The following is a 24,923-nucleotide window of genomic DNA, read 5'->3' on the forward strand; positions in this document are numbered from 1 at the left end:
GAGTCCTGTAACTCTTTGTTCCGGCAATGTTGGCCCTTTGAGTTTATCTTGTTCTTTGTCCTTGGAGCACCACAACAATGTACTGTTTCTTCACTTGTATGGCGTTACACTGAACTTACACATTCTATGCAGTTTTCTTCAGGTGTTTTCTATTTCACAATAAAAAAATTTAAAGAAAAAATATTTAAAGGTTACCTGATGATTTTAAAAATATTGAAGAAATTACTCCTCCATCAGAAAGTTTAGATATACATCTAAATGACAAGCACATAGGAAAGGATGCAAATGAGAAAAGCTGGCAAGTATTAACTTCAGCAAAAAGAATGGCTCAGACATGAATAACATTTACACAATACTAATGTAACCATGAATATTAATTTAAACCACTTTAAGGGTAATTGGAATAAGGTATTTGTCTGCTGATGTGAAGGATATTACACGTGGGTTCAAGGAGGAGCTCCAATGGCTTCACAGGGGACACCCCTCTCCCTCTCCCGAGGGGTGCCCCATAGTTCCTCCCCTTTATCCTACCCTCAAGCCGGGGCTTGTGGGATAAGAGGTATGCACCCGGCCAGGCCGAGGCTCAAGACCTTTCTGCCACATCATATGTGTCACATGCCCAGGCGGCGAGCTTGCAAAGAAAAGAATTACACGCTCCTTCCCGAGGTAGTTTCCACGGCTCTGGACTACATTTCCCAGAGGCCACCGCGTTCACGGCTACTTCCCGTCGAAAGACCGAGTTGGCTTATGGTCCAAGTTCCCAGAGAGGGCCATTTGTTTGCGGAGGAAGAGCCGCGTGGAATCGTCTGTCGAGACTTGCGTTCTAAACGCGACCTGGAATTCGTTAACGCTTGCCAAAGATAGAGCGGTGTGAGGACAATGGTCTTTGCCGAGCGAAGTGATAGGGTACAAGACCGAGGCCTGTGAATTGAGACCACTGGGCTCTGGGCTCTTAAAGGTTGTCCCGGCTCCAGACTACATTTCCCAGTGTCCGCCGTATCCGAGGCAAAGTTCTGTCCGCACACCGGCCCTTTCAGGACCATAGCAGGGGTCGTGCGCGAGTCCCTGAGGAACATCCACAGCTTGAGGGAACCGCAAAGTCGAGTGAGTCTAAGACCCGGAAGCGGAATGACCCCTGAAAGGCCGAGGCCGCGGGGGAGGGCAGTGAGGGGCTAACGTTTTCGGAGACAGGCTTTACCAGCCAGCAGGTGTGGGAAGGAAGACGGTGGGGAGTTGAGTATGCGTGTCCGCGCGTGCTAGCGATCGCGATAGGGAACCTTGGGTGCTTGTGTGAAATTGATACAGAAGCAAGGTGTGGGAGTGATCGCACGGGAACCGTAGAGGGGTGTATGTATGTGTGCGTGTGTGTGTGTGTGGACGGTGCGATGGTGACGGGAGCAGTATGTGATTGTAATTTAGGTGTGATTGTGCATGTATATGATTGTGACTGCGTCACCATGTGCGTGACAGTGTGTGTAAATATGGTAGCATCAACTGTGGGGCCAGAGACAAAGAATTGAGCGTTGCGTTTAGTAACGTTCACAGTCATTCGTGAATGTGTGGAGAGCAGTTTCTGTGGGGATATTAGTTGGATTGGAGTAGGGTAATGTAGAATGAGGGGAGAGGAATGGGAGACAGTGTAGACCACATATTCGAAGAGTTTTTCTGTAAATATGAAAATGGAACAGCAGCTGGTGTGGGAGAAGTAACCTATCAGTATGCTGGTGGGAATAAGCCATTAGAGAAGGGAAAGAAGTACAGGTAAGTGTGAGTAAGCCAGGCTCATCTGTGTGGTGTGTACTGAAATTGCAAGAATAAAACAAGGGTAGTAGCGTTGCAGCGAGTGAACCAGGAGCTCAAGTTTTGAAAAAACAAGGGGAAGGAAATATACAGTGTTTGGTAGATGTCAGCAACAGTGAGGTGTGGTGAGTTATATATGATCTCTTGGCATGAAATTCAAAGGTAGAGCTTTTGTGGAGGACGAAGGGAGAAAGGTCTGAGAGTAATAAGAGCAAGGAGGACACCTGCCCCACTTCCAGACCCAGTGGCAAGAGGCTGTAGGGGGAAAAAAAAACGTAGAGAGGGCTGCAAGAGTCCTCTGGAGAGAGCCAGGTTTCTGTCAGATCCAAAGGTGAAGGGAGTGTTCAGGGAGGTGGTTGAGGATAAAAGAGGGGTTTATGACTGTGAATTCCAGAGGGCATATTGGAAAGTGTCGGGAGTTGAGGAGGGGTGAGAAAATGGGACATCCAACTGATGGGGAGTAGAGTGTCTGAAAAGAGAGATGATCAAGGAGCCTAGGGCCTTTTATGATGTACATAAACATGGATGCAGGGGATACTGATGCTTATTCTGGTTGGATTCACGGCAGTGTTGGAGAGGTAGTGTTGGGCTAGAAAGGTGGACTTTTGAGAATTCCCTCCGAAAGAGGGAAGCTGAGGATGGAACATTTAAGAGTGGTTGGGGTAGGCAGAATAATGCCCCTGCAAGGATGTCTGGACACCTGTGAATGTGTTACCTTACAAGGCAAAAGGAACTTTGCAAATGGGATTAAGTTAAGGACCTCGAAGTGAGGAGATTATACTAGATTATCCAGTTGGGCCCAAACTAATCACCTGGGTCCTTAAAGTCAGTAAATCTTTTCCAGCTGAGTTTAGAGTCAGAGGGAGATGTGATCACAGAACAGTGGTCAGAGAGATGCAAAGTTGCTGGTTAGGTAAAGGAAGGTAGCCTTGAGCCAAGGAGTGTTGGTGGCCTCTAGGAACTGGATAATGTAAGGAAATTAATTCTCCCCTAGAGCCTGCAGAAAAGAACACAGCCCTGCCGACACCTTGCTCTTAGCCCAGTGAGAACCATGTCAGACTTTTACCTAACAGTAAGATAATAAAGTTGTATTGTTTTAAGCCACTGCATTTATAATTTGTTACTCAGTAGTAGAAAACTAATATAGTTGTATAGTTTCTTAGCCTCAGCTCTGTGGAAGGGTTTTGAACCGTGTGACAGGAGGGGAACTCAATCCCTATTGATAAAATTTAGAACTTTAGGTAAAGCACATAGGCCCCCTCTTGTAACTTGGAGTTTTGCTGCATTGTGATATTTTTTAACATTGGAATTTAATGAATTTTTGTTTGTCATCTAACATATGGTCAGTCTATAGTTACTTGTTTTGCACTTGGTTTATCTTGGATTGAGAGAAATGTGTTAAAATTCTCTATTATTAATGAAAGTTTATCTTGTACAACCTGTAACTTCTGCTTCATGAAACTTCCTGCTGTTAGTTGATATATAGATGTTCATAATTGTTATATGTTTATTGTGAATGGTAGACTTTAGTATTTTAGCATCCTCAAGATCATGGTCCTTGCTTATTTGTTTGTTTGCATTTTGCCTTGTATATATTTCTCCATAATTTGTAAAATAAACCTTTTTTGAAGTTTATCATATATACTGACAAGTGTATACATGATGATACAAACAACCAATACAATCAAAATTGTACACCTTGAGTTACCACAAAGGGAACACCCATGTGATAAGCACCCAGATCAAGAAATAAACCATTGCCTGCATTCCAGAAGTCCCTCTTGTGCTCCTGTTCAGTCAGTAGCTTCCCCAAAGTAACCACCATACATCAGTTTCATCTGTTTTTGAACTTACGTGTAAGTGGAGTCATATAGTATATAACCTTTTGGCTTCTTTTGTGCAACATTATGTTTGTGAGATTCATCCATATTGTATGTAAATATAGCTTACTGTTTGCATTGCTAAATGCACTAGTATTCCAGTGCATGCATATACCAACTATATTTGTCCATTCAACAGTTGTCATACAGTTGATAGACATTTAGAACTCTTTATGTCCCTTGTACCTGAAGGACAGCTTGGCTGCATGTCAAATCTTTGACTCTCTCATTTGTTTTTCCACAGTATATTGTAGGAGCTACCTCACTCTTTGGGGCACTGAATTAAGCAGTCTAATGACAACTGACTTTCCTTTTTCTTATAGGTGACTTGATATTTTTATCTTGATTCCCCATGGATTTTAGTCTAATAATTTTATTAGGAAATGTTTTGGTACAGACAATTTGAGTCATTTTCTCCAGCAATATAGTGTGTATTTTCATTATGCATATTCATGCATTATTTCAGAAAATTATTCTTGAATGTTAAAAATGTAGTTTTTAATATTCTCTTCTTGATTTGGATTTCATCTCTAGAGGTTCTGCTTAGTTGCAAGTTGGATCACTTCTTTTTTAAAAATTAATTTTATTGAAGTATAGTTGATTTACAATGTTGTGTTAATTTCTGCTGTACAGCAAAGTGACTCAGTTATACATATGTATATACTTTTTCATATTTTCCATTATGGTTTATCACAGGATATTTTTTTAACATCTTTATTGGAGTATAATTGCTTTACAATGTTGTGTTAGTTTCTACTGTATAACAAAGTGAATCAGCTGTAAGTATACATATATCCCCATATCCCCTCCTTCTTACATCTCCTGCCCACCCTCTCTATCCCACCCCTCTAGGTGGTCACAGAGCACTGAGCTGATCTCCCTGTGCAATGTAGCTGCTTCCCACTAGCTATCTATTTTACATTTGGTAGTATCATGGGATATTGAATGTAGTCCCCTGTGCAATGCAGTAGGTCCTTGTTTATCCATCCGATATATAATAGTTTGCATCTGCTAATCTCAAACTCCCAATTCTATCTTCTCTCACCCCCCCCCCATTGGCAACCACAAGTCTGTTCTCTATGTCTGTGAGTCTGTTTCTGTTTTGTAGATATGTTCATTTGTGTCATATTTTAGATTCCACATATAAGTGATATCGTGGTATTTGTCTTTTTCTTTCTGACTTCACTTGGTGTGATAATCTCTAGGTCCATCCATGTTGCTGCAAATGGCATTATTTCATTCTTTTTAATGGCTGAGTAGTATTCCATTGTATATATTTACCACATCTTCTTTATCCACTCATCTGTTGATGGACATTTAGGTTGTTTTCATGTCTTGGCTATTGTAAATAGTGTTGCTGTGAACATAGGGGTGCATGTATCTTTTCAAATTATAGTTTTGTCTGGGCATATGCCCAGGAATGGGGGTTGCAGGATCATATAGCAACTCTATTTTTAGTTTTTTGAGGAACCTCCATTCTATTTTCCATAGTGGCTGCACCAAGTTACATTCCCACCAACAGTGTAAGAGGGTTCCCTTTTCTCCACACACTCTCCAGCATTTATGATTTGTGGATTTTAATGATAGCCATTCTGACTGGTGTGAGGTGATACCTCATTGTAGTTTTGATTTGCATTTCTCTAATAATTAGCGATGATGAGCATCTTTTCATGTGCCTATTGGCCATCTGTATGTCTTCTCTGGAGAAATGTCTATTTAGGTCTTCTGCCCATTTTTTAATTGGGTTGGTTTGTTGTTGTTATTGAATTGTATGAGCAGTTTGTATATTTTGGAAATTAAGCCCTTGTTGGTCGCATCATTTGCAAATATTTTCTCCCAATCTGTAGGTTGTCTTTTCATTTTGTGTATGGTTTCCTTTGCTGTGCAAAAGCTTATAAGTTTGATTGGGTCCTGTTTGTTTATTTTTGCTTTTATTTCTGCTGACTTGGGAGACTGACCTAAGAAAACATTGGTATGATTTATATCAGAGAATGTTTTGCCTATGTTCTCTTCTAGGAGTTTTATGGTGTCTTGTCTTATATTTAAGTCTTTAAGCCATTTTGGATTTACTTTTGTGTATGACGTGAAGGTGTGTTCTAACTTCATTAATTTACTTGCGGCCGTCCAGCAAGTTGGACCACTTCTGACTTTCATTTTTTTCTTATAATAATTATCATCTCTTTGTTTCATTTTGTTCCATTTGCTAACTTTAAAAAATTTTTAAATTTATTTTATGTATTTATTTTTGGCTGCATTGGGTCTTCGTTGCTGCGCGCGGGCTTCCCCTAGTTGCGGAGAGTGGGGCTACTCTTTTTTGCAGTGCGTGGGCTTCTCATTGCAGTAGCTTCTCTTGTTGCAGAGCACGGGCTCTAGAGTGCAGGCTCAGTAGTTGTGGCACATGGACTCAGTAGTCATGGTTTACAGGCTCTAGAGCGCAGCCTCAGTAGTTGTGGCACACGGGCTTAGTTGCTCCTCGGCATGTGGGATCTTCCTGGACCAGGGCTCGAATCCGTGTCCCCTGCAGTAGAAGGCGGATTCTTAACCACTGCGCCACCAGGGAAGCCCCATTTGCTAACTTTTATATTTTTTGTTCCATGCTGTACTTTCTGTAGTATTTGTCATATGTTGTGCTCTTTGTAATTATTCTTCATTTCTAAAGTGGTTTTGCCTATGAAGTGGTTCTCTTTCATTCTTGAATTGTACTAGCTTTCATATGTGGTCTGCCTATCACTTCCTCCCCTTTTCTGAGATTATTGTACGATTTGTGCATGTAGTCTTGCTTCTGAGCTGTGATTGTATCATAACTTTTAAAAATTCATTTTGGAAAGTTGGGTAATAATTTTAATCTTCTCTGAAATTTTTAGTGAGTTTTCTTTATACATGGGGAATTTAGACACTCTTTTCAAACTTTTATCTAACATTATCTTTGGACATGGTGTTTCTAATTTTGTTTTTGGAGTGTGATTTTTTTCTTTTTTTTGGTATACCTGTCACTGGCACTTTCCTATGAGAAGGTGAACGGGGAAAAGGTAGTTTTTTAGGTTCTTCTGCTCAAGAGTTCCTTCCTCTGTTACTACAATAGAAGACAGTTTCTTTAAAAGATAACCCCTCTGAATATCCAGGCCGTCTTTGTTGTTCAGAACCTAACTTGGTTCAGGAAGACCCCTACTATCAGCTCTGAGAGCCACAGTGTCTTCTTTTCTGCAATTAAAGAATACAGTCAAGCTCCCAGTTCATTCAATGAGGCTAGTATTACCCTGATACCAAAACCAAACAAAGCTTATCTCATAAAAATATGATACAAAAATCCTCAACAAAATGCTAACAAACCAAATCCAGCAACATATGAAATGAATTATGCAACATATCCAAGTGGAATGTGTCCCAGGAATGCAAGGTTATCTGAACATCCAAAAATCAATTAATGTAATGCATCATATCAATAGAATAAAAAAAAATTACATGATCATTTTAATAGACACCAAAAAAGCATTTGACAAAAGCCAATACCCTTTCATTATAAAAACACTATAAACTAGGAATAAAAGGGAATTTCCTCAATCTCATATAGGTTATCTATAAAAATCCTACAACTATTAATGGTGAATGTCTGAATGCTTTTCCCCTAAGATCAGTAATAAGACAAGAATGTCTGCCTTTGCCACTTTTATTCAATATTGTACTGGAAGTTTTAGCCAGGGCAATTAGACAAGAAAAAGAAAAAGCATCTAGGTTGGAAAAGAAGTAAAACCATCTCTATCTGCAGATAACATGCTCTTTTATATAGAAAATCCTAAGGAATACATACCCCAAAACACTGTTAGAACTAAGAAATAAGTTTAACAAAGTTTCAGGATACAAGATCAATAAATAAAATCAATTGTATATTATACACTTGGAATGAACAATCCAAAAATGAAATTAAGAAAGCAGTTCCATTCACAGTAGCACCAAAACAAATAAAATGTTTAGGAATAAATTTAACAACTGAAGGTGAAACTCATACTCTGAAAATGACAAAACAGGTATTAAGCAAACACTTGTACATAAATAATCATAGCAGCGTTATTTATAATAGCCAAAAGGTGGAAACAATCCAGATGTCCATTAACAGATGAATGGGTGAACAAAATGTTGTCTGTCCATACAGTGAAATATTATTCAGCCAGTATTTCAGGAGTGAAATACTGATACCTGCTACAATTTGGATGAACCTTGAAAACTTTATACTAAATGTTTTCACAATTTTGACAACCAGTCACAATAAGTTCACATACTATATTATTCCATTCCTATGAAAATCCAGAACAGGAAATCTGTAGAGACAGAAAGTAGATTAGTGGTTACTTAGAGTTGAGAGAGAGGTGGAGGGAGAGTGTAGGGGGTTGAGGGGACAAGGAGTAATAGCTAAAGGATACAGGATTTCTTTTTGAGGTGATGAAAATATTCTAAAATTGACTTGTGGTGGTTGCACATGTTAATTTGCTAAAAAAAAGTTGCTCACTTTAAATGCATTAATTGTAGAGCATATGAATTATTTATCAGTAAAACTGCTTAAAAAAATAAAAGAATACAGCCTATGTGTTTTGCCACCTTAAATCCCCCTGACATCTCTATGCCTCCTTTTACCACCTCCACCATCAATCACCTTTTCATAGCATTCCTGCTCACATACACTCATTGAGGGTGTAGTCTACTCTTCATAGGAATGAATGTTTCTTATGTCTTCTATGGAGAAGTGTATATTTAGAGCTTCTGCCCATTTTTTGATTGCGTTGTTTGTTTTTTTGGTATTGAGCTGTATGAGTTGTTCGTGTATTTTGGAGATTAATCTCTTGTCGGTTGCATTGTTTGCAAATATTTTTTCCCATTCTGTAGATTATCTTTTCATTTTGTTTATGGTTGCCCTTAGTTTTGAGGTATGAGTGCTTTAGATAAAAATGAGTCAGTAAGTATTGTACATTTTGTGGGACATAAAGGAGATAGATGAAAGGTCACTGTCGTACAGGGAAGTACACAGGAGGGCCCTGGGCAAATGCACTGGGCTCCCAGATTGGAGAGTTTCCCTGGGGATGTCTAACTTTGGGTCCTTATTGCTAAAGGGGTTATTCAGAGCAAGTCAGAATGGCCTTATCTCATATCCCGAATATCCTGATCCGTGTCATGATTTAGCATTACTGATTGGACTGAAACTTCATCCTGCTGTATTTGAGTCTCTTGGGTTTTGGATAGGGCCAGGATTTCTGCAGATTCCCTATGACCTTCCTTCAAGGAATAAAATGATATTCTTAATCCATTTGAAAGCTCTGAGGAAAGCCTGACCTCTCATTATTCCTTCCCTCTAGCTCTGCTTTCTCAAGACTGCTTCACCGGGAGAGGAATCTAGAAGACTGAGCGACTCTTGGAATTTTAAGTTATGGCCCATGTGAGTTGGAATTTCTTCTCTCCAAAAATATAACCATTTATATCACATCATGTCAATATTTTTATTCCTTATCCTTAAACTGCTTACCTTAGTCACTATTCAACGTGGTAAGTGATAGTTGTGAAACAGTCTGGTGCCTTCCCTAGATGTTCCTCTTCTCTCCAACATGGCATTCAATACCTCCTGTGACCTAATACTTTGACAGGGCACTGAAGGAAAAGATATTGTTTAAAGGAAATAGTAGAGACTTTTAAAAATCAAAACTGTGACTCAATAAGGTGGAATTGTGTGACTAAAAGGGACCCACTGCATGAAAGCTTTTATTTACTCTATATAATGGGGTGTTTCAATTAAGAAAGATGGGAGTTGGTGTTAGTTGGTATTCATTTTAGTAGTGGCACTTTGTCATGCTTTTAGATAGAGAATATAAAGAGGAGGTTGAATTCAGAGAGATCTGGGATTTTGCCAGGAAATCAATGAGAGAATAATATCATTAACAAGACATGTGCTGATAGTCAGCTGACAGCCTAGAGATTTTATACATTCTCCACAGAAAATGGTATTCAGTTAGAGAGTGTATCTCTTAAGAATCCTTTCAACTTCAACTAATAGAAAATCCTAGTAAAAGAAGCTGAAAGAAAAAAAGAAAACTATTCTCACATAGTAAATCTGGAGTTGATTATTCCAGGCTGTTATAGCCTCTTGGTGGTATCAACAAAGAACTCATATGATATCTGTTATTCTGGGCTGACATCCTCTTGTCTTGATGTTTGTTACAGGAAGGCCATAACAATGTTGTGACTGAGCAACAGGAGATTTTAAGAGCATATAGGCACTTGGCTTCAGGGACACTAATTTCCATATCATTTCCCCCCGCACTACAGGCACCCAACTCCAGTTTTTTGCTGAATGTATGGACCTCTTCCTGCAGTTCCCTTTTCCATCTTTTCCCCATCCATCTAAAAGATTTCTTTTAACTTCACTGTTGATGTTTGGGTTTGTCATTTCAGCAGTTGATGATGTTCAGGGATGTAGCTGTAGACTTCTCTGCAGAGGAGTGGGAGTGCCTGGACTTGGAACAGAGAGCTCTGTACAGAGACGTGATGTTGGAGAACTACAGCAACATGGTCTCACTGGGTAAGATTCAGAATTTCACCCCAGAAATTCCTGATTCCTACATTGTGAACTTTTGGATTGCCTTTCAAGTGTCTAGGGGGATTTCTGACCTATTTCTGGGAAAATGGTTTGTGCTTTATAAATTTGGCAATAGTCATCATCATTGGGAAACTCCATCTTCCCCATCCTTTATGCATTTTTCTTGCCCTTTCTAATAACTAAGGGACTTACGGAACCCTTACCATATGGTAATTTCCTATTTCTTATTTTCTGGTCAGGACTTTGCCTTTATCAGCCAGATGTGTTCTCTTTACTGGAGAAGGGGAAAGAGCCCTGGATGGTTTTGAAGGATGAGACAAGAGGACCTTGCCCAGGTGAGTGAGGGTTGAGCAGGCACAAGGAGGCCATCATTGCAGATAACACCCAGCTGTTTAGTGAGTCAGTAACATCTCTGTAATATTGATCTAGAATTTCCTCCTCAGAGGCCAGAAGCCTGTGGATAAAGGCCTGAGACCTAGAAATAAAAGTAACCTTTTCAACATGAATTTCCAACTGAACCTTCTCTTCAACTCCAAATACCACTCCATTTCAGTGCTCTCATTTTTCCTTCATGTTATGAAAATGTAAATGCCGTTCTTTTCCTCCAGTCGTCAGTTTATCTATGGTTTGGATTAAGTTTCTTCCCATTTCTTTTTTTCCATTTCTATATTTGTAAATTTCATCACTCTCTAAAAAAACATTTTTGACCCTGTTTTTCATTTTACCTGCTATCTCTTGAATTTTTCTTATTTTGCCTAGTTTCTCCTTGCTTCTGCATTTTCTTCATTAATTAACTCTTTTAAGCAACATTTATTGATTTTATAATTTCATTTTAGGTTAAGAAGGGTTAACAAAGAGTCTGTAATCAATTAAGAAACTTGGTATTCTTTCCTATGACTGGAACATTTTCATAAATTTCTGCAGAGTAGGCTTTACATTAAGAGAAGGCCTAATAGGCTGCTTTTTTATGGTTTCTTGCTACAGTGAAGAGGAAATGGCAGGAGAGAGGTTAGGGCTATTGGAAGACAATGAGGAGAGAGTACAGTGTCATAAAAGACAAGTCCTGGCTGTCAAAAGGAAGCAAGGGGTATATTTGGCAACTAGATGGTAATTAATGAATTTTCTGTTATGGGCAGGAGTCAGGTTGAAATAACTTACTCTTGGAGCTTCTTTTTTTATTGGAAATATCAAGGAAAGAAAATAAATTTTATTTCCTTATTGGAATCATGTTTCTAAATTCCGGAACCTATATTGATGTTTTAAAATTGTTCTTTTTCTGAGCTATTGGTACATGGAAACTTGAATGAACCTCAAGGATGTTATGCTGAATGAAAAATGCCAATCTCAAAAGTGTAATTGACATATAACATTCACATACTATATGAATTCATTTATACAAAATTCTGGAAATCACAAAGTTAGAGATTGAGAACATATTAGTGGTTGCCAGGGGTTAGGAATGGGCAGGGAGCAGTGGTGGTGGTGGTTATGACTATAAAGAGATAGCATGAGAGAGAACATCTTTGTGGTGATGGACTATTTCTGTATCTTGATTACAGGAATCCACATATGTGATGAAATGACATAAAACTATATACATATATTGTGCCAATGTTTATTTCATGATTTTTATATTGTAGTATAATTATGTAAGATGTATTCATTGGGCAAAACTGGGCAGAGGGTACACAAGACTCTGGAGTATCTTTGCAAATTCTTGTGAATCTATAATTATTTCAAAATAAATGCTTTTAAAACTTAACTTTGTTCTATAAGGTATATACAGTTTTCTCTCATATTTTTATTCCCTAAACACTACCACGTATGTTTTTAATTTTAGTTTATTTTCACATATTATGATTATACTGTTATATATTAAGGTTGCTCTGCATTTCTTGTTACTGAAGTTACCACTCTTGGTACACATCAGTTATTCCTAGGATTTTTCTGCATTAGATGATACTTATATTTCAGATATGAGATTCCTTAGCCAAAGGGTTCAAAGTTAGAAAATCATGTGCCCAACTAATTTAAGATACTTCATTGAAAAAAGTTATTTTAAATCATACAAAATTATATGAATACTTTAAATAACCTGTGCTATTTATTTATAACCCATAACTGTTTCATCCATGTTTCAGTAGAGGGCCATGACATGTTTTCTCTAATTGCAGTTCTGCCTATTCTTTCTTATATCAACCATTCCAATAATTCATTCTCCTAATTTCTTGGTTCTGTTTTGTTAAAGGGAGTGGGAATTTAGGCAGTCTAACTGTAGATGCTTTATTTTTCCCAATCTTTAAAAAATTTTTTTATTGAGCTGTATTGACATACAACATTATATTGGTTTCAGGTATACAACATAATGATTCGATATTTGTATACATTGTGAAATGACCACTACAATAAGTCTAGAGATCCTCTATCCCCATACAAAGTTACAAAATATGCCATATAATATTATTGACTATAACCACCATGCTTTGCATTATATCCTCATGACTGCTTTATGTTATGACTGCTGGTTTGTACTTCTTGACTCTCTTCACCCATTTCGCCCAACCTGCCACCCCTTTGGCAACCACCATTCTGTTTTCTGTGTCTATGAGATTTGTTTTGCTGGTAGGTTTTTGATTACTGATTCAATTTCCTTACTACTAGTAATCAGTCTATTCTGATTTGTATTTCTTCATGATTCAGTCTTGGAAGATTGTATGTTTCTAGGAATTTATCCATTTCTTCTAGGTTGTCCAATTTGTTGGTGAATAATTGTTCATAATAGTCCCTTATGGTCGTCTGTATTTCTTTGTCATCAGTTTTAACTTCTCTTTCATTTCTGATTTATTTGAGCCCTATCTCCTTTTTTCTTAGTGAATCTAGCTAAAGGTTTGTCAATTTTATTTTTTTAAAGAACCAGCTCTCAGTTTCATTGATCTTTTCTAGTATCTTTTTTTTTTTGGCTGCACTACATGGCTTGCAGGATTTCAGTTCCCCAGCCAGGGTTTGAACCTGGACCACAGCAGTGAAAGCCCAGAATCCTAACCACTAGGCCACCAAGGAACTCCCTCTAATATCTCTTTAGTCTCTATTAGGGAGACTAGTCTCACTATTAGTCTCTTAGTCTCTATTAGTAATTAGTCTCTATTAGTCTCTTTAGTGATCTTTTATTTCCTTCCTTCTACTAACTTTGGGCTTAGTTTGTTCTTCTTTTTCTAGTTCCTTTAGGTGTAAGGTCAGATCGTTCATTTGAGATATTTTTGTTTCTTGAGGTAGGCCTGTATCACTATGAACTTCCTTCTTAGAACTGCTTTTGCTGCAAGACATAGATTTTGGTATGTTGTATTTCCATTTTCATTTGTCTCAAGGTATATTTTGTTTTCTCCTTTGACTTCTTCGTTGACCTATTGGTTGTTCAGGAGCATGTTATTTAATCTCCAAATATTTGTGATTTTTCCAGTTTTCTTTTTGTGATTTGTTTCCCATTTTATACTGTTGTGGTCAGAAAAGATGGCTGATACGATTTCAGTCTTCTTAAATTTATTGAGACTTGTGGCATACTATATGATCTATCCTGGAGAATGTTCATGTGCACTTGAAAAAAATGGATACTCTGCTTTTGGAAGGAATGTTCTGTATATATCTATTAAGTTAATATGGTCTAATGTGTCATTTAAGGAGCATGTTTCCGTATTGATTTTATGTCTGAATGATTTATCTATTGATGTAAGTGGGATATTACAGTCCCCTACTATTATTGTATTGCTGTCAATTTCTCCCCTTAGGTCTGATAATATTTGCTTTATATATTTCGGTGCTCCAGTGTTGGTTGCGTAGATATTTACAAGTGTTATATCTTCTTGTTGTATTGACCTCTTTATCATTATGCATTGCCCATCTTTGTGTTATATTGTTTTATAGTCTTTGTTTTAAAATCTTTTATGTCTGAAATAAGTATAGCTCCCCCACCTTTTTTGTTGTTGTTTCCTTTTGCATGAACACTCTTTGCATCCCCTCACTTTTAGTGTGTGTGTATTCTTACACCTGAAGTGAGTCTCTTGTAGGCAGCATATAGATGGGTCTTCTTTTTTATCCATTCAGCCACTATACGTCTTTTGAATGATGAATTTAATTCATTTACATTTAAAATAATTACAGATAGGATATACTTACTGCCATTTTGTTAATTGTTTTCTGGCTGTTTTGTGGTTCCTCTTTCTTCTCTTGTTCTCTTCTCTTGTGATTTGATGAATTTCTTTGGTGGTTTTTTTTTTTCAGATTCTATTCTCATCATCTTTTCTGTATTTATTATAGATTTTTGCTTTGTGGTTACCATGAGGCTCACAAATATCAGCATATATGCGTGTGTGTGTGTGTGTGTGTGTGTGTGTGTGTGTGTGTATGTACACTCTACTTTAAGTTGATAGCAAGTTAAATTGAATGCATTCTAATACTCTACATTTTTACTTCTCTCCTCCCACATTTTGTTTCTGATTCCATATTTTAAATCTTTTCATTTTGTGTATCCCTTTACTAATTATTGTAGTTATTTTTATTACTTTTGTCTTTTAACTTTTATGTTAGCTTTATAAGTGATTAGTCCACTACCTTTTCTAGATATTACCTTCACCAATGAGGTTTATTTTTCATATGTTATAGTGTCCTAATTAGTGCCCTTTTCCCAGCTTAAAAAAGTCCTTTTAATATTTCTTGTAAGGCTGGTGTAGTTGTAGTGATCTCCTTTAGCCTTTGCTTGTCTGGTAAACTCTTTATCTCTCCTTCAATTCTGAATGATAACATTGCCAGGTAGAATATTCTTGACTGTAAGTTTTTTGCTTTTAGCACTTTGAATATATCATGGCACTCCCTTCTGGCCTGCAAAGTTTCTGCTGAAAAATCTGCTCATTGTCTTATGGGGTTACCTCGTGTGTAACAAGTTGTTTTCTCTTGCTGCTTTTAAAGTTCTCTCGTTATCTTTAATTTTTGACATTTCAATTACATTGCGTCTTGGTGTGGATGTCTTTCGGTTTATCTTATTTGCAACTCTCTGGGGTTCCTGGATCTGGATGTCTGTTTCCTTCCCCAAGTTATGGAAGTTTTCAACCTTATTTTTCAAAATAAGTTTTCTTTCTCTCTCTCTCTTCTCCTGGGACTCCTGTAATGTGAATGTTGTTCTGCTTGATGTTGTCCCATAGGTCTGTCAAGCTGTCTTCAGTTTTAAAAACTTTTTTTTTTTTTGCTCTCTGTTTGGGTGAGTTTCACTACCCTGTCTTCTAATCACCAGTCCTTTCTTCTGTTTTATCTAGTGTGCTGTTGAATACCTCTAGTGTATTTTTCAGTTCAGTATTCTTCAACTCTGTTACTTCTGTTTGGTACTTTTTTATATTTCCATCTTTGTTGAAGTTCTCTCAGTGTTCATTCTTCTCCCAAGGTCAGATGCTCCTCAGCATTTTTATGACCACATTGCTTTGAACTCTTTATCAGATAAATTACTTATCTTCATTTCATTAAGATATTTTTCCTGGGATTTTATTTTGCTTTTTCATTTGGAACATATTTCTTTTTCCCTCATTTTGCTTGACTCTTTATTTTTGTTTCTATGTATTAGGTGAAACAGCTACCTCTCCCAGTCTTGAAGAGTGGTTATAGGAAGACTGGGGCTGTGTTTCAGTCTGCTCTCTGTGCAGTACCCTGGGGGTAATAGCCTGCCAAGAACTCTCTGATTGTTTCAGCCCCATGGAACCCAGAAACACAACCCCACCCTGGCCCTCAGAGCCAGGTATTCAAGGGATGTCCCCTTGGATGTGGGCTTGGGTATGTGGACGTCCCCCATGTTGGCTCGACTTGTGTTGGGTGGGGCTGCAGAGGGCACCAGGCTGGGGCAAGACTGCCCAATGGGTTGGGTGTGGCTGTGGGCACACACCAGGCTGGGGCAAGCCCAGTCACCAGCTTGGGTAGGACTATGGGGAGCACATCCCACTGGTGCTAGCAAAGTAGAGGGAGAGTGTAAAGTGGCACCTGCCAGCACCTCCATCCCTGGAGACAGTTACAACAGGTCCCAGCAGATACTCTAATGTTAGCAAAAGGATCTCCATATATGGTCTAGGCACTTTGCAAACTTCTGCTTTTTCCCTGGGTCTTGGGGTGAGTAAGTCTGTGCACAAGCCCTTTAAGAGCAGAATCTCCATTTCCTATAGCCCTTTGGTTTTCCTGGACATAAGCCCCATTGGTTTTCAAAGCAAAGCATTTTGAGGGCTCATCTCTCTAGTGTAGGTCCCAAGGTTTGGGGTGTCTAATGTGGGGCTTGAACCCTTTGCTCCTCATAGGGAACCCTGTATTTGTGAGATTCCTCCCAATTGTGAGTTGCCCCACCAGGGGTGGGGTTTTTGGAAAGACTACTTCTCTACCTCTCCTACCTGTCTCAGTGTGGCCCTTTGATCCTTTGCTGTGGAAGAGCTTTTCAGTTAAGTGTCAGGTCTTTTTCAGAGGATATATTTAACTAGATTTGATGTGTCTGTGGGAGGAGGTGAGTTCAGGATCTTCCTATGTTTTCATTTTGAGCTGCCCTCCTATTTTTTTCTAGTCTTTATGATTGAGTCTCTAAACTACTAACATAAAATTTGTAGCATTCTTGAATGAGTTTTTTTAGAGCATTCAGCTTAGTTTTCATAAAAACAGACAACCGTTCTCTCATATTTCTTTACATAATGTTATTAAAAATATATAAATAAAATATCAGGAGCAGTTGGTATAAACAGGTTTGGAAGCAAACAGCTGATTCATGGTAAGCACATGGGCATCCTAGAGGTAGCTACTACTTGAATGCTTTTGTATATTGTGGACATTAATCCTTGTGTTTTCTTAAGGATTGGAGGGCTTTGGTTCATATGGAGGTCAGGAACAAAATAAGTTTCAGTGTAGCCTCACTAAAAATGGGTCATTTTTAATTAAAACCTTCTAATAATTTAATAGGATAAAGGCTATTGATTTCTAGTGAGGACAGATATTTCCCCTGAGTTGTTTACTGATTTGCCACTCATATTTATTCGATAACTGTCTGCTCTGTGCTTGATTTATCCGTATCACTTGTTGGCTTAATAATTTTTATTTTTAGTGTGAATGGACATTCACATAAAGAAAACAGTAATACACTAGTGCCTAGTTAGAGTGACAAAAATGACATTTGTTTTCTTTAGGATTTTAGTTTTCTTTTATTTTGGTCCTAAAATTTTTATTTTACAACTTAATCTAAGTATAATTGGAGAATAATAAACTCCACGTATTTGAAGTTACAGTTTGATCTGTTTTGACATGTGTGTGTATCCATGAAATTATCACTATAATCAAGACAACAAACACTTCAGTCATAGCCAAATTTCCTTGTGTCCCTTTGTTATCCATCCCTTCTTCCACCTCCATCCCAAAGAAATCACTAACTTGCTCTCTGCAACTCTAGATTAGTTTATATGTTCTAGAATTTTATATAAATTGACTTATACAGTGTATACTTTTTTGGCCTTGTTTCTTTTACTAGCATAATTTTCAGATTCATCTATGTTGTTGTGTGTATCAATAGTTTATTTTTTATTTCTCTGTAGTATTCCATTCATGGGTATGCTGTAATTTATTTATTCATACACCTATTCATGGACATTGTTTTTAAGATTCTCAGCCATTATCTTTTCAAATATTGCTGCTTCTTCCATTCTTCTCTGTGTAAGTTTCCATTTACACTTGTGTTTAATCTCCTAACTGAATCTTCTATGTCATAATGCTTCTCTTATGACTTTTCCAATCTTTTTCTCATAGAATTTTTCTTTTGACCTATATTGGTTTCTTATTCTCTGATGAAATGATTAATTTTATGTTTTAGCTACTTGAGCATAGTTATTTTAAACTCTGTCTCGTAACTCCAATATCTAGAATCCTAATAGATGTATTTCTGCTATTGTTTCTATAGTTTCTATATTCATGTTGTCTGTTTATTTCTTTAATTTCGTGCCAGACACTGTTTGCAAAATGTGAAACTAATCACTAAGATATCTTCATTTATAGAGAATTTCTGTTCGCTTTTACAAAGTTCTGAAGCATTTTTGTTGTTATCTCAATCCGTTGCCCTCCTTGGTCACTGGGATAAATTGAAACTGAGCTGTAGTTCCTGTGTAGGTCTACCTCTGTTTTACCCACATTCCTAGGTTATGGTCCTTCAGTTATAACTCAACATGAGAGATGTTTAGGACGCCCCCTGTAGACAGACCCTAGATACCAATCTCTGTTACTTTAGCCTTGAGAACATGTCATATGTTCTGTCAGTCTCTAAGCCAAATGCTAATACCAGTACAAATTCTTTTTTTCTTTTATTGGAGTATAATTGCTTTACAATGTTCTGTTAGTTTCTGCTGTAGAACAAAGTGAATCAGCTATGTGTATACATATATCCCCTCCCTCTTGAGCCTCCCTCCCAACCCCCCCAGTACAATTTCAATAGTAGATATTGGATAAGCCCTTCAGCATATTCAAATAGTAGCAGTTGTAGTATTTTCTTGCTTTGTTCTTCTAAAATATTTTACCAATAAATGTGATATCCCATGGAGATTTGGTAAAGGTCACTTGAGAAAGGGCTTGAAAGCATAAAATCGAATGGATGAGCAATACTATAAACTCAAGAAATAAATAAAACAAAAACACCTTGGTTGGGATCATCTGACAAAATATGACTTGACTAATAGGCACAGTGGAGAAAATGAGCAGGGCAAAGTATTTAAATGTGCATAGGCAAATGGAAGAATGAGTAAGTAGGTATGATTCCATTTCTCTGAGCTAGCATGGATATGCTTTTGTTTCCTCTTATCTGTACAGAAAGTAATGTAGAATTATTTGTACTCATTTCAGTAGAGATGGAAGGGATTAGACAATGAGGTGTATTACATTGCTATCACATGATGCCAATTGTGCTTCCTGATCCCTGATATTTTTAACATTATCCTTTACTCCCTCCTATAACCACCCCACTTTGCTTTTTTTTTTTTGACGTGTAGTGTATTGTTTTTTTACAGAATTTTTTTTAATACCTAACATGTGCTAAGTGTTGATTTACCATACTGGGTAAAACAGTCTTAAGTCTTTAAATTGATATCCCATGATTGGGGTAGTACCTGCACTTATTTTTTTGTTGTTGTGGAACTCCTCAGATGAAATTGACCTGAAAAAAACTTTATATATATATTTTTAAATTTATTTATTATTTATTTGTAGCTGTGTTGGGTCTTTGTTGCTGCACATGGGCTTTCTCTAGTTGTGGCGAGCGGGTGCTACCCTTTGTTGCAGTGCACAGGCTTCTCATTGCAGTGGTTTCTCGTTGCGGAGCACGGGCTCTAGCCTTGTGAGCTTCAGTAGTTGTGGCATGTGGGCTCAGTTGTTGTGGCGCATGGGCTTAATTGCACCACAGCATGTGGGATCTTCGCGGAACAGGGCTCAAACCCATGTCCCCTGCATTAGCAGGTGGATTCTTAACCACTGTGCCACCAGGGAAGTCCTTGCTCTATTTATTTTAGGATTTATTTCTTATATCTACATTGGAAATTTTACTTCTTTTTGAACAGTAAAACGGTATGAATTTGTTTTCTTATTTTTCAGACGTGCAATCCAGGTGTAAGACCAAGACATCACCAAAAAATGGCATTTTTAACAGAGGATTACCTCAGTGGGAAATAATGGAAATTTGTAAAAAACATAGCCTTGAATGTTTATGTTTTAAATGTGATTGGGAAAGCAAAGGTCAGTTTGAAACACAACAGGAAAACCAGGAAGAATGTTTTAAGCAGATTATACTCACCTGTGAAAAAATTCCCACATTTAACCAGCACACAACTTTTAATCTACTTCAGAGACTTAATACAGTAAAGAAACTGAATGAATTTAAAGGGTGTAGGAAAGCATTTTGTTCTGACGCAGACTGTATTCAACATCAGTTAATTCACACTGGTGGAAAATTTTGTGACGATAAGGAATGTGAGAAGACCTTTTTTCCTGATTCAGAACTTACTCAATATCAGACAGTTTACACTGCTAAGAAAACATATGAATGTAAAGAATGTGGGAAGGCTTTTAGTTTGCGTTCAAGTCTTACTGGTCATAGGAGAATTCATACTGGTGAAAAACCTTTTAAATGTAAGGAATGTGGGAAGGCCTTTAGATTTCATTCACAACTTAGTGTCCATAAGCGTATTCATACTGGTGAGAAATCTTATGAATGTAAGGAATGTGGCAAGGCCTTTAGTTGTGGCTCAGACCTTACTCGACATCAGAGAATTCATACTGGTGAAAAACCCTATGAATGTAATGACTGTAGGAAGGCCTTTAGTCAGCGATCACATCTTACTAAACATCAGAGAATTCACACTGGTGAAAAACCTTATGAATGTAAGGAGTGTGGGAAAACTTTTACCCGTGGCTCACACCTAACTCAACATCAGAGAATTCATACTGGTGAGAAATCTCATGAATGTAAAGAATGTGGAAAAGCCTTTATTCGTGTTTCAAATCTTGCTCAACATCAGAATGTTCATGTTGGTAAGAAACCCTATGAATGTGAGAAATGTGGGAAAGCCTATGTCTGGAGTTCACACCTTGCTCGACATCAGCGAATTCATACTGGTAAGAAACCTTTTGAATGTAAGCAATGTGGGAAGACTTTTATATGGGCCTCATACCTTGCTCAACATGAGAAAATTCATAATGAGAGAAAACCGTATGAATGTAAGGAATGTGGAAAGACCTTTATTCATGGTTCAGAGTTTAATCGACATCAGAAAATTCATACTGGTGAGAGAAACTATGAATGTAAGGAATGTGGAAAGACCTTTTTTCGTGGTTCAGAACTTAATCGACATCAGAAAATCCATACTGGAAAGAGATCATATGAATGTGAAGAGTGTGGAAAAGCCTTTCTCTGGGGTTCACAACTTACACGACATCAGAGAATACATACTGGTGAGGAACCTTACATATGTAAAGAATGTGGGAAATCTTTTATCTGGGGTTCACAACTAACACGACATAGGAAAATTCATACTGATGCAGAACCCTATAAATGTAAGGAAAGTGGCCAGATCTTTAGTCACCATTCTTATTTTGCTGAACAGAAAATTCACAGTGGTGAGAATCTTTATCAATGGAAATATTATGGGAACACTATTAGTCATGACTCATACTTTGCTCAACACCGGAGTATTTACACTTTTGAGAAATCCTATGAACGTAAAGATTTTGAGAGGGCATTTTCTCCAGGCTCCCACTTTATTTCACTCTTGTGAAATCTTGTGATATAAAAATGTAGGAAAAATCTTTATTCATGACTTGTTAATTGATCTCAGTTAATTCCTTCTTTTGAGAAAGCCCATAGTGTAAATAATATTGGAAGACCTTTTGACAGAGCACACAACACACTCAACAGCAAAGAATTCCGAATGCAATCTATATTAATGGAGGAAAGCTTTACTGATTGGTTATCAAATATAGAATATTGGGTAAAGTCCTACAAGTAAGATGATTGTGTGAATCGCTTCTGAATCATTCTCAAAAAATTCTCCACATCGTTGATATTATGCTGCATAGAACTGAAGTCTAACTCATCTAGGGAAACTTTCCATCATTACTTAAATCTTGTTGCACTTCCACAAAATCACACCAAAGGTGAATTTGTGTTTTGTAATTAATCTGGAAAAGCCTTAAGCTGTGTCATACAACTTATTTGGTATGTCTTAGTTTCAGTACCTCTTACTCCCTAATTTTTTGGAAAGTAACTTAATTCTATGTTTGCTTACTTATTAGATTGTAAGGGTTAAATGAGTTTGAGTATTTAAATGACTTAATGACCATCATTGATAATAGTATTAGACCATTTCTATGAGAGAAAGACCTTAAGAGATTATAGACAAATATGCCATTTGTATGTATGTCTTATTGAACAGCAGAATGTTAATTCTGAAGAAAAACTGGTAAAATCGAATGAAGCAAAGAAAGCTTTGATTCAGTATTAATTTCATTTGCTATATTAAAAAACTCATACTATAAAGAAAGCCTTATGATTTTCATGAAAGTGGGGTTGTTGAGTGCTCAGCATTTTTTAAGGCATTTGGAAGGGATTTGTTTCTAACAAATTTCTAAAGCCAAATGGCATAGTCCATTTTATCACCACAATTAAATTTTGGAAATTAGAAGATAGCCAAATGAATTCTGACCTCTTGGAAGTTTAGTGCTACATATGTAAACAATTCTCAGATTAATGAGTAAATCAAAAGTGAAATTACAGGCAGTTTGGATGTGAATGATAATGAGACTCCTATAAATCAAATCCTATGAATGTTTCCATAGCACTTCTCAGTGGAAATTGCTCTGTGTATAAAACCAAGAAGATTGAAGGCAGTGTATTTCTTGTCACCACTGTATCTCCAGCTTTTAGAACAATGCCTGTTATATTGTGGGATCCAAATATTTATCAAGTTAAATAATGATTACTCAAGCTAGAATAAGAGCAAATGCCTCCAGGTGAACTGATGGAAAGGTTTAATGAAAATAATGCAAAAATCATGGAATAAAGAACAATACTGAAGGATTTTTATTTTAAATCAAAATGTTTCTTTGAAGAAAACTATTATTTACTAGACTTTGGCAATGCCTCCACATTATAAGAAAGGAGAAATGTGATACAACCATATGTTTAGAGGAATTTTTAAAGGTCATGTAAATATATATAAACTATTAGACACAAATTTTTAAATATAGAAAGTAAAGTTTATTTTCTAGGAAAACATTATCTTAAATGATTAAAATTTGAGAGTAAATAGAAAGGGCTAATTGGAAGAAAACTTTTTTTTTTTTTAATGGAGGATCAGATAATTGTATAGGGTACCCCCTGAAGGAACAGAAAATCCTATGGAAAAATTGTTCACTCATGCTAAAAGACTAAATAATGTAATTCTGATAATAAAATTAGATGTAGCCCTTGAACAACATATTCCAGAATAATTTCATTCATGAACATACATGAAAAATATGATAGTCAAATGATATTTACTCAGAATGTTTAACCTCTGATCTGGATGGGTGGTAATTCTACAGTTTAAACAACAGCAAAATATGATGAAAATGTAACCTCAGTTTAGTACTTAATAAGTTTATGTGCATTTTCTTGGTACCTTTTAGTATTACATGAATTAAGGAATAGTGAATATATGTACATATATTTAACTTGTTTATAATTCAGTTATTTAACAGTAGTTAAACAGTATTAGGGGGGCTTCCCTGGTGGCGCAGTGGTTAAGAATCCATCTGCCAATGCAGGGGACACAGGTTCGAGCCCTGGTCCAGGAAGATCCCACATGCCGCGAAGCAACTAAGCCCATGCACTGCCAACTACTGAGCCTGCACTCTAGAGCCCGCGAGCCACAACTACTGAAGCCTGCAAGCCTTGCGCCCATGCTCTGCAACAAGAGAAGCCACCGCAGTGAGAAGTCCACACAGTGGAATGAAGAGCAGCCCCTGCTCGACGCAACTAGAGAAAGCTCGTGCACAGCAACCAAGACCCAACACAGCCAAAAATAAATAAATAAATTTATTTAAAAAAAGAAACAGTATTAGGGAACAGTACTTCCCTCCAAATTATTGTCTTCTATGGAATTTCACAACTCATGGGGAAAATGAAAAAATTTTTTGTTATATTGCTTTATTATTAATAAACAAGCTATTTCATTCATGTTGACTAAACTTTTTTTAAGGTGACCAGTACACTGAGAAAAATAACATTTAGAACTTTCTGGACATCCATATAAAGATAAGTATGAGACATTCTGTTTTCCTTTGGCCTGGACTGCCTTGTTGAGTGTATCATCTACTGCTCCTATCTCCTTCATGGTGAATTTCTGGATCTCCTTGAATGCCTGAGGTATATGCTTCTTGAGCTCCACTCCACTGATATGTTTGTGAATATTGATAATGTCTTCTCTAGCCTATCTTATAGATGACAGAAAGCCCTTAGTTTCTCCCTAACCACCTTTCTTCTCAGGAGCCATTTTACTACAACCATGTTGGAAAAGAACTTGTTATAATTAGTGCATCTGGATAAAATGTAGGGGATAGAAGTAGATTAATTCCTGGCAGTATAAAGCAGGGTAAATTCCCAGCAAATCAAGAGATCTAAATATCAAAAGGGGTGGGGGAGAGAAACTTAACAAGTACTATGAGAAAACATGAGTGAATTCCTTTATAACCTTGGAGTTGAGATATCAATAACTATGAATCAAAAATCCAGTAGATGGGCTTCCCTGGTGGCGCAGTGGTTGGGGGCCCGCCTGCTGATGCAGGGGACACGGGTTCGTGCCCCGGTCCAGGAAGATCCCACGTGCCGCGGGGCGGCTAGGCCCGTGAGCCATGGCCGCTGAGCCTGCGCGTCCAGAGCCTGTGCTCCGCAGCGGGAGAGGCTGCGGCGGGACACGGGTTCGTGCCCCGGTCCAGGAAGATCCCACGTGCCGCGGGGCGGCTAGGCCCGTGAGCCATGGCCGCTGAGCCTGCGCGTCCAGAGCCTGTGCTCCGCAGCGGGAGAGGCTGCGGCGGTGAGAGGCCCGCATACCGCAAAAAAAAAAAAAAAAAAATCCAGTAGAAATAAG

At 37.6% G+C, this 24,923-nt stretch overlaps 1 protein-coding gene across 3 annotated transcripts; it reads left to right on the forward strand.

Annotated features, from left to right (window-relative positions):
- Window positions 1-764: 764 nt before the first annotated feature.
- Window positions 765-23,772, forward strand: LOC102982998 (zinc finger protein 790). 3 transcript variants are annotated; one of them, XM_055079290.1, is made up of 6 exons: window positions 765-1,104; window positions 9,026-9,105; window positions 10,116-10,242; window positions 10,500-10,595; window positions 19,894-20,913; window positions 23,602-23,772. In XM_055079290.1, the coding sequence occupies exons 2-6, from the start codon at window positions 9,097-9,099 to the stop codon at window positions 23,655-23,657; spliced, it is 1,308 nt and encodes a 435-aa protein (XP_054935265.1). In that variant the 5' UTR covers window positions 765-1,104; window positions 9,026-9,096; the 3' UTR covers window positions 23,658-23,772. The 3 variants fall into 3 exon arrangements, with proteins under 3 accessions (XP_054935265.1, XP_007117552.1, XP_054935266.1); XM_007117490.4 differs by having other exon boundaries at window positions 10,119-10,242; window positions 19,894-23,693; XM_055079291.1 differs by lacking the exons at window positions 19,894-20,913; window positions 23,602-23,772 and adding an exon at window positions 11,820-11,942.
- Window positions 23,773-24,923: the final 1,151 nt, after the last annotated feature.

This window comes from Physeter macrocephalus, chromosome 17, assembly GCF_002837175.3.
Source record: "Physeter macrocephalus isolate SW-GA chromosome 17, ASM283717v5, whole genome shotgun sequence".
In the NCBI taxonomy this organism is placed as follows: domain Eukaryota; kingdom Metazoa; phylum Chordata; class Mammalia; order Artiodactyla; family Physeteridae; genus Physeter; species Physeter macrocephalus.